Source organism: Arachis duranensis, chromosome 3 (genome assembly GCF_000817695.3).
Source record: "Arachis duranensis cultivar V14167 chromosome 3, aradu.V14167.gnm2.J7QH, whole genome shotgun sequence".
Classification (NCBI taxonomy): domain Eukaryota; kingdom Viridiplantae; phylum Streptophyta; class Magnoliopsida; order Fabales; family Fabaceae; genus Arachis; species Arachis duranensis.
The window spans coordinates 121822669-121833666 of record NC_029774.3 but is presented as its reverse complement, the minus strand read 5'-3'; the positions used below and the strand labels follow the sequence as shown (position 1 = coordinate 121833666).

At 30.7% G+C, this 10998-nt stretch overlaps 2 protein-coding genes across 2 annotated transcripts; both read left to right on the top strand.

The window, feature by feature from the left end:
* The first annotated feature begins 2888 nt into the window (after positions 1 to 2888).
* On the top strand, positions 2889 to 6136 carry LOC107480839 (cyclin-D3-1). Its single transcript, XM_016101020.3, is given in 6 exon segments — positions 2889 to 3183; positions 3463 to 3535; positions 4039 to 4097; positions 4195 to 4598; positions 4683 to 4884; positions 4972 to 6136. Coding segments are annotated over 3 exon segments (618 nt in total). The 5' UTR covers positions 2889 to 3183; positions 3463 to 3535; positions 4039 to 4097; positions 4195 to 4430; the 3' UTR covers positions 5220 to 6136.
* A 1941-nt stretch (positions 6137 to 8077) lies between these two features.
* LOC107480823 (LOB domain-containing protein 33-like) lies at positions 8078 to 9468 on the top strand. The gene is made up of 2 exons (XM_016101002.3): positions 8078 to 8366; positions 9085 to 9468. Exons 1-2 carry the CDS (start codon positions 8088 to 8090, stop codon positions 9466 to 9468), a joined length of 663 nt encoding a protein of 220 aa, XP_015956488.1. The 5' UTR covers positions 8078 to 8087.
* Positions 9469 to 10998: the final 1530 nt, after the last annotated feature.

Below are 10998 nucleotides of genomic sequence, written 5' to 3'. Positions count from 1 at the left end.
TTTTTTATATTTATAATATTATTCTTTAATTTGTCTTTTTTTTTTCTTTCTCCCAACACCATCACCACAATTCCATATCTGGCAGTTGACCATCCTCTAGTATCTTGCCGTCATCAGTCATCCTAAATTCTAAACACCCCAAAAGGCAAAGGTTAAAAAAATAATTTCAAAATTAAAGAAAAAGTTAACTAATATAAAAGATATAGTTCCTTAGCTTGTGTGTTTAAAAAAAATTATATATTTATTATATTTAATTCTTCTCATCATATTTAATTATTAAAAATATAAAATATAAAAAGTGGTGGAAATAATACAATTTTAAATTAAATAAGCTATTAATATAATGAGTTACATACTATAAAGTGTTTTTCTTCTCTCTAGCTAGCTTATTTTCTCTCATCAGAAAACGATTGATACTTTGATAGAGCTTCTATATACCTTCAGCCTTAGCTTTTGATTGACATGATACCTCCATGAAGCATAGTGAACCTTGAATTTTTCTTAAGTAAGATTAAATCAAACTTATATAGCTTTTACACGACAAATGATCATGCTTATCTAATAATCAATTACTTAATTAGTAGGCCCTTGGGATGAACTGCATGATCAATCCCATTTAACTAAAGTTTTGGCATGTAGCTATGATCATTAACTAAAGTAACTCAACAGTAAAAAAAAAAAAAGGTGTTAGAGAGAGGTGATATATATTATAGAAATTTTTTTAAATATATAAGTATATTGGTATTTTAATAATTTTAAATCGTTGATTTTTTTTTAAGTTAGAAGTAGGATTCGAACGAACCCGCAATCTCTAGGTGAGTATGAAAAGACTATACTATTTGAGCTATAACTTGTTGGTTTTTAACCGTTGACTTTAATTATAAAAAATAGATAATATATATAATTAAGATTAACGGTTAAAATTTACTAAAATATCAGTGTACCAGTATACTTAAAAACTTTCCTATATTATGTTGATTATTGAAATCTAAGTGACTAAAAAATACCAACGTAAAATACAAAATTTTTGGTAATTAAAGATAAGTTTTAATTAAAAATATTAGGAAAAGTATAGGGAATCAAGTGTGTAACCAGTCAAGAATTGAACAATTCAATTAATTATAATTATTAATAATTAATTTTAAATTTTTAAATTCAAAATTTAAATAATTAGAAACTGATTAATTAAATCTAATTAAAAACTATAAAAAACCTTCTCCTTCTCTTCTATATTAACCTGCACACCACAACAACAATACACACAGATTTTGTCCCTCACCGTCAGACCCTCTCCACCCCTGTCCTCAGGCAAGACGACCTCAAGAAGTTCGTCGTCGACAAATCCATCGAGTACGTCAAGTCCAGCATGGTTCTCGGCCTCGGCACCGAATCCACTGCCGCTTCGTCATTGCCAAGCTTGGTCATCTCCTCTCCACCGGTCAACTCTCCAACATCATCAGCGTCCCTATCTCCAAGCGCACTAAGGGACAGGCACGTTCTCTCGAAATCCTGCTCTCTGTCCTCGACCACAATTTTCGTCTCGATCTCGTCATCGACGGCGCCGATGAGGTGGATCCGACCTCAACCTTGTAAAAGGCCGCGGTGGCGCTCTTTCCTGTTGGAAGCCACCTTCGACAAGTTCATTATAAAATTCGAGAAATTAGTAAATAATTAGCCAATAAAATAATTATTAATCAAGAAATTAGAAAATAAAATTTTATAGTTTAATGGTGTAGAGAAAATTAAAATAGAAATTTTGACACTAATTTTAAAGAGTTTGGCCCAAAATTGAGCTGAACGGAACAAATCGGATGAACTACGCTCGTATTGGGCCCAAATCCCAACTCAAAACAATAATACCCATGAGCTTCAGCTCATTTCCCTTGCGGCCACACATTGAAACACGCTAAAGCAAGGGGAGGAAAAGAGGAAAACATGCAAACCCTCACCCAAATCTTCAATCCAACGTAACTTTTGATCCGGAGCTCCGATTGGCAAGCTATCAGTGGTCACGTGTTCGTCTCGGAATCCTCTACGAAACCCACCCAAAAATTTGGTAAGGAATCAGCTATTCATCCTATACGATATTGTTGTTTTTCAGATGCAGGTCGAGATGCACCTCGGTGAGCGTCTGGAGTTTCCTCTGCAAGCGAAGTTGGTTATCCTAGGGTTATTGTATTTTGTTTTATGCTTTGTATATATATGTGTATAGATTCTCCATCCTTGTATTTTGTCCCTCCTAGAGGTTGACTTGGAGAAACAGGTGTTTGGTCATATATTTGGGATTACTCTTTCGGGTTATATATATGTATATGTATATATTTGCTTTGGCCGGTTCTAGATTCGCGAGTCGGGTCAGAAGCCTTGTTATATATATCTTTGGAATTCTTCTTTCATACTTATCGCTTACGCGAGTGATGTTATATATATATATATTTTTTACTTTTAGAGGTCATAATACCTTGCCACCTCAACTTTATGACTTAAGCATAAGACTCTGTGTGGTAGGGTGTTACATTCATTGTGGTGGTCGATGAAACAAAGCTCGTGTCAGGACTCGCACTACTAGAAAACTAGTTATTTCAGACGGATATTTTCGACGGATTTTATCCCACGGAAATACAGACAAAATTTCAGAGGAATTTTTTGTTGAAAAATAAAAAAAAAATTGAATTAGCATAAATTACAGATGAAAAAGAAAATCTGTCGATAATTCTATCAGAAAAATTAATTTTTTTTCATGGGAAATAATTATAGACGTAAAATTTGTCTGTAATTAAATGGACAAGAACGTAACATTTTATTAAATTATTACAGACAAAAAATCCGTCTGTAATTTAAAATTTTCCGTCAGAAATATTGAGTTAACCCTAACTCAGATCCTATCCTCTCGGTCCATTCACATGCCACACAAGTTTAGCAGGAGCTTCTTCCTCTCTCCATCCGTGCGCTCTCCATCGCTCCGTCCACGCTCTCTCCATCGCTTTGATAACTCAGAGCTTCTTCCTCTCTCTGTCCACGCTTTCTCCATCGCAGGAGTTTCTTTCACCGCCGTCGCTCTCTCCATCGCTCCGTCCACGAAGAAGCTCCGTCACACCCCTTTCTTGATCTTTTCCGTGTGTTGCTCGCGTCTCTCCTTTCAAACCCAAACCTGCAATCTGCTAATTTAGCCAAAGTTTGGAGGTTAGATTTTCAATTTTGCCCATTCCATTCTCTTTTTTCTGTTTAAATGTTTGCCAATTCGATCATTCGCTTACGAGCTCCATTTTCCTACTTCTGTTTGAGCTGTGTTTCAGTCCCCTCCATTTAGATTTGCGCTTCTGAATTTCAGATCGCGTTCCAATAACCTCTATTTCTCTTTCTATTTTCTGTATTCTCTCTTCGAGTTCTTCATTCACTTGCCCTCACTGCACATTCTTCTCGTCTCACGATCTGATCTCATGGCTCCTAACACTATTACAGACTTTGTTTTCTTGTCAGATTCAATTTGAGACAATAATCACTTCCGTCATTTCAAAGATCAAACGCAGACATGGTAACCCTTTTGTTTCCTCACAATCCCGCACTTCAATATTTATTTTAGGCTTCTCTATCAGCTACAATTTTGATATGTGCATGTAATTTGAATCTGTGATATGGCTTTACATTTACATGGGCTTCGTGTTGTGTAATTGTACATACTTGCCTTATAATTGAGATCTATTCATGGTGAGGTTTGTATTTGAATGTTCTTTAAGATTACTGTTGGATCTTCTGATTTAGCTTATGATACCCGGTGTTATTTTCCTTTCTCCTCAAATTTAGCTATGATAGGTTGCTGTAAATGCTATTTCGTACAAAATTGGTGATGAATTAGATTATATGCAAGTTACTTGCCCATTGAGCATAGCCAAAATTGTGAGGTTGGAGCAATGCTGGATTCCTTTGCAAAATGATACATTTAACTGGGTTGGGGAATACTTCGGTCTTTCTTTCTATTTGCTTGAATTATTTTATACAACTCTGAATTTATGTTCTGAATTTTTTTCACCTATATAGGTTGTACTTGCTACATCCATTGTGGGCAAATCTGGTAAAGATGAGTTTTCAGATCACGGGTACGTCTTGAATTGATGCTCAGTTAGGTGGTGCCTAAATCAATATGGATTAGAAATTACTGTTGCACTGACAATGGCTTCTTTCTTTTGGATGCAGTTCTGATTTCTAGACAGTTTGCTGATAATGTTGCGTAGATATGTGTACTAGAGGTGTATTGTATTCACATTCTAGTTGTAATTGCTTTGCCTAGTTCAATTTATGTATCTTTATTTATCTTAAATGTTCACTCTTTTATTAATTATTTAGTAGTTCTGTGAAGACAACTTACCTCTCCAAATTTATGTGAAGACAGAAAGTTATGAAAAGACAGCTTACCTCTCCAAATTTTATTGATGATTTTCCTAATCCTTTTTTCTATTTATACTTATTTGGATAGGTTCCTCTTGAGCTTCCATTTTCAAAGGGAGAAGCCATGGATGATCCAACTTACCTCTGTCACTTGCATCTCTTTGGTTGCTAAAGTTGAAGAAAGTCAAGTACCTCTTCTCTTGGACCTTCAAGTACGTGTTTTTTTCTCTTTTATATCAAAAAACTCATCATGACATTTCTAATAATGTGATTATTTGATCATGAATAATCATCAGGTAGAAGATGCAAAATATGTGTTTGAGGCAAAGACTATTCAGAGAATGGAGCTTCTGATTCTGTCCACCTTGAATTGGAAGATGCACCCTGTGATCCCACTCACATTTTTAGATCACATTATAAGGAGGTTGGGACTCAAAACACATTTTCACTGGCAATTTCTCAAGCGTTGTGAGAATCTTCTTCTCTCTTTGCTATTGGGTAAGAATAATAATTAACAACTAATTAACACTCAATTAGATCTCATTATTTAAATGAATGCTTATTATTATCTATGTTTGAGTTTAGATTCAAGATTCGTTGGTTGTCTTCCTTCTGTATTGGCCACTGCAACAATGCTGAATGTAATAGGCTAGATTCATCACAGCACTGAGGGAGTGGAATACAAAAGCATTTATTTTTTTGGTCTGTCTTCCTTCAGTCTTCCTTCTTTCTACGTTTATTTTTTTTGGTCTGTCTCTCTCACTCTTCTCTCTTTCTCTCTATATATATTATATGAAAGTGATGTTCTTGTTCTTTCCTTATTCTTTTGTTAAATTCCTCTTAAGTGGGTTGCCCTATTTCTACTAGTGCATTGTATAGTTTATTGGCTGATTGAAAATAACTTAATTGTTCTTAGTTGGGATCTATGGAAATCATTACTCCTTGCATTATATATTAGAATTGTTCCTAGTCTTAGTCCTAGAAATTGATTTTGCAACTTCTAAAAATTTTTGTTGGAAGTCCATGAACTAAAATATATAGAAGGCCAAATTTTTGTATTTTCAACTTTTGAATTGAAAACTAATTTACTAATTTCATTTTTTTCATGGCAAATTAGTTAATTCATATGGTCCCTTTAAGCTGCTGGAAGCACTCCACAACTGGTGACAAGAAGCATGAGCACCTGAAATTATTTTTGTGCAGATTGAATAGAGTGTCAGGGGTGACTCGTTAAGGAATGTAGATTCTGCTTGTGTTTCGATCCCTAGCACCTTAAAGTATGATGATTCAAAGAAATGGGTGGTACTCTTAGCCTTCTGTAATATTGGGTGCTTGGGTAAAACAATCCAAGATATAGTTTTCTTCAATTATCAATCTAAACAACCTGGTTTTGAAGACTTTGGTTCCTGATTTTTTACTAGATTGGCTTTATTCTTTATATTAATGCTGCAGTTATGTTTACCACACAAAGCTGGAAAAGACTGAACAATTATGCTCATTGGCCTTTTCTTTTCATAAAATTTGTTTGTTTGGTCTTTTATTTCTGAGAGTTAATAAATTATATATTGAAATATTTTCATATTGTACTAATCATGGTTAGTTCTTATGCATTCAATTGACATAATTTTTATTAGGATGTTGAGTAATGAGTTTTTTGTGCCATAACAAAGTGAATAACTTTCACTATTGACATTTTTTCATGTATTTTTTACTGTTGTGTACTTTTACTGACATGCAGTACTTTAAAATATTTTCAGGTAAGAAGTGTAGCCCTTTTTCAATTGCATTAAGAGATATAAAGCAACACAACATTACTCAAAGCATGCGCAAGATACTGGTTGATTGACTTGTAGAGATTTGCATAATGTAATTTTTCTCATATAATATAATGTTATGAATTATAGCTGATAAATTTAGTATAGTTGAACAATACACTGAGGATTATAGTTGATGTATCAATACATTTTGTTTATGATTTGAATTATATTGACTTGCTTATTTATAGTACTTTTCTTTTAGTTTGATAATACGATGAATTTGTTTATTTTTTAAAATATTATAAATATTCAAATACAAATTAGATAAAAATTTGTATTTATTAAATTTATATTTATTTTGTATGAAAATAGGTTTATTTTGTAGTTAAAAAATCTAAAAATTTTCTATTTTACCTTACTGACAGATTTACAGACGAATTTTCTGTCTGTATTCAGAGTTTGGAGTGGTTTTCCAAGGCTTCAATTACCGACAAAAAATCTGTCGAAAAATCTGTCTGTAATTACAGATGTAAAATCCGTCAAAAAAACTGTCTGTAATTACAGACAAAAATTCCATCAGCAAATCTCTGTAATTACAGACGGAAAATCCGTCGAAAAATTCGTCTATAATTACCGACGGAAAATTCGTCAGAAAGTCCGTCTGTAATTACCGACAAAAGATCCATCGGAAAGTTCGACGCCTCAGGGAAATGGATGGAGAATTTACAGAGGGAAAATCCGTCGGTAACTGGTAAAAAACCGTCGGTAATTTTCTGATGGAAAAAATCCGTCGGTAAATAATTTTCGACGAGGCTTTACAGAGAGACAAAATCCATCGGTGATTTCGTCGGTAACCGAAAATTCGTTTGTATTATATACAGATCAAATCTGTTTGTAAATCTGTCTGTATTATACAATTTTCTAGTTGTGTCGAAAGAGCGACCTTGCGATGCCGATGGAGGTAGTGCAGTTTTGCAGAAAGTACAATTCGGTTCAGCTTCAGGATTTGTTCAAGGAAGAAGGAGTGGTGGAGCACAGGCTGTTTTTGAACAATTACAAAAATATATAAAAAAATCCATTTAATATAAAAAAATCCCAATATTTAACAAAAGAAATGTCCAGCTATACGATTTAAAAAAAACTATATAATTCTTAAAAAATAGAAATATCCACATCTGTAATACCAAAAATTCAAAAAATACATTAAAAAATATCATTTTAGTATGAAAAAGAAACATCATAATGCTTAGCATAAGAAACATCCATGTATATCGACTTACCTTTGTTAAGACGGGTTTTGAAATCCAATCCATTAGAAAGTTGGCAGAAATTAGTTGGACCCTAGTTGATTCTCTAGCAAAACTCATAATGTTATATAGCTTGCATATTAATATTTACGATAATATTAGAGAGAAAAAAATCAACCCAAACCGTCTAAATTTACTTTATTTAAAATTTATTTATTAAAGAATACATTAAATAAAACCAAAAGTAATAAATTTTGGTAGTTTTTTATTAATATCTTTTGTTATAAAATATTTTCGCAATGTTTACTACTTTAGACTCATTTTAAATATGAATAATAATACTATATATTAAAGTGTTTTTGTTAACTAAATCTAACAAATTTGGTTTAACATTAATAAAAATTAATTATAAATAGTATTATCTCAAGTCTTATTGTTTAATTTGATTAAATTTAGTTTTTAAAAAAATTTGGATGTGAAACATTAATCTTTAAATATAAAAGTAGAAGAGTAGATAAGTGAGATTTATTAAAATGAATGATTAAAAAAAAAAATTGGCCATCCATATATCCCAAGTGTTGGGGCGGCTATAAGAAGTAGTGGAGTCACGAGTTCGCCTCCATAGAGAAAACTAATCTATAGCCAGTACTACTAAGAAAATTAGTAAAGCGATAAATAGTATTAATATATATAAGTCATGAAAGGGTTTGGGTCTTCATGTGGAGCATGCAAGTACCTAAGGAGAAGGTGCACAAGAGATTGTGTATTTTCCCCTTACTTCTCCTATGATGAGGCATCAACCCATTTTGCGGCAGTTCATAAGGTGTTTGGTGCTAGCAACGTCTCTAGACTGTTGCTACACCTTCCGTTGCACAACAGAAGTGACGCTGCTATCACCATAACTTACCAAGCTCTCGCTCGCATGCACGATCCTATCTATGGTTGTGTTGCTTATATCTATGTATTGCAGCAACAGGTACTTGATTAATGGAGCCACTCACGTTTAAAACGTCTTTTTTCTTTAAATAATTTTTAATAATTAAAATTTAATATATATAATCGATTAAATCGTATTATTTTTGTTAAAATTAGACTAGATAAATTAATTTGATAAAAAAAATAATAAATCAAATTTTGAACTGGTCAAAATTAATATTATATAAATAAATATATATATATATATATATATGGGTATTTTAGTTATTTTTTATAATAGAAATATTGTAGTCATTTTTTATAAAAAATATTAATTTAGATTGATTCAAAATTTAATTTATTAATTTTTCGACTAAACTGATTTGTCTGATCTAATTTTAAACAAAATAATGCGGTTTAATCGGTTATATATGTTAACTTTTAATTATTACAAAACATCTTAAAAAAAGACATTTTTAACCTCTTTATTTGAATACATCCCTTAATTAATTATTATCCGACCCATCAACTTTCTTATATCTTGTCACACCTACCATATAGTTTAGATAACGTATGTCATTCTAATCTTTTTTAGTTAAAAAGTATTAATAAACAATAAAACATCTATACAATAAATTGGTCATACAAAATAAAGTTAATTTACAAACAGTTTTGTAATCAATTCTTAATTTTGGGTTGATAATTAGTGTGTGAATAATCAAAATGAATGAGTGATATTGTGAACAGAGAGTAACATATTTCAACCTTGTTATGGGCAGGTTGCAAGCTTGCAAAGGGAGATAGATGATATACTAGGAAATAATTTCATGATGAAGAATTCCTCATGTCTTGGTGTTGAGAATTATTGTGGTAGTGTTCATCAATCACCGATGATGAACATCAACAACGGAATAGAGTATATTGTGCAAGAAGGAACAAGGAGTCAATGTTATAAAAGTCAACTAGCTAATCAATTTTCTAGCGATGAAGAAATTGACAGAGAGTATGAAAGATTATTATTGATGGACACAGATCATTTATTATATGGTGAGACAGATCCCATCTCCCTGGAGAAGTTTCTGTCTGAAATTGACCAGGATGTGTTCCTTAATCATCCATGGTTCAAGCATAATAATAATAATGCTGACATTATTGGAAACTAGCAATAATCAAAGCCAGAACAATATTAAACTGATTGTGCTACATGATTATATTGCACAAGAGTGAATGCATGTTTGTGTCGACATTTATTTTATTTTGTGAATATGTATAATCATACAAACTAAGTACATCCAGGAGTTCCTCTGCAAAAGGAACAGTCTAAAGAGCTCAAAACTATACAGTTCAAGCTATCGGTAATTCTAAAATCTCATTTTTCCTTCGCTTGTTAATTTTCCGCCAAGCCTTATTAAACGATGTACAAACTTCTATAAAAATGTATGGTTAACCTTTGCTATGCAAAACTATGAATCTATTGGCTGTATCAACACTTTCTTGAGAAAATACTTGTTTCAAATATCTGTTAATTTTTACGACATGTAACCACAAAAAAAAAAGGGACATTTTGGCTCCCAATATCGTTATTTTGAGATCATATGAATTTTGTTAAAATTTTATTAAATAGTAATAAAAATTAATTTTATAGAAATTTTATTTATAATTTGTGCATTTAATTTTAAACTTCATAAACTTAGTAATTTTTTTAAAAATTCTTTCATCGTGGTGATCAAATAGAGAAAGTCACTGCATAAAATGTTGTCGTAAAAAGAAAAAAGTAATTGCAGTTTTAAAAAAATAGCACCACATAAGAATGAGAGAAGATAATGGTAATGTTAATGGTGTTGGTATTGTTGGTAGTAGAAGAAATAATAATAATGATAAAGTATAATTGCAAAATAAAAATAATAAAAATAAAAGTTATAACAAAAATAAAAAAGGTAGTGATAATAATGATAGTAATTCATTTTATTGCTTAAAAAATTTTGTTGAGTTTAAAATTCTCACACATTACAAATAAAATTTCTCACAAATAATTTTCAGTACTATTTGATAATTTTTTAATAAATTCGTATTGTCTCAAAATAATAATAATAAAAATTAAAAGCTGAAACGTCCTTTTTTAATGAGGAATCCAGTTGTTTTTTGTAAAAATAAATGCAAATCAAATTGAGTCTACTTTCTCTTATTCGGCTTATATGAGTATTCTCAATAATCTGAATTTGTTTGCTGTTTTGGGTTCTAACTTTTTACTAATTATGTTTTTATTAATTTTTTATTTAATTTTATCATTTTCAATAAAAACAATAATACATATTATAACAATATATTATTTTATACGTTATTTTTAATTTAATAAATAAATATTAATTTTTATTATAATAATAAAAAATTATAACAAACTAAAATAGAATTTTATAAAAAATACTATATAAAAAATATACTAAAAGAAGTATAAAAAAAGATTAAATATACTAAAAAATAATATTATAATTTAATATTATATTTTTTAGTAGTTAATTAATTATCTATCTAAAAATAATTTTAACTAATATTATCCAAACAATTTCATTTTATCAAAATTAATTTTAGTATAAAATTACCAAACATAAATCATGTTGGCACAAACTCACTTCTATCCAAAATTAATTTTACAAAATTACTTTCATTCAAACTCCAATTTAACCAACTCTAAT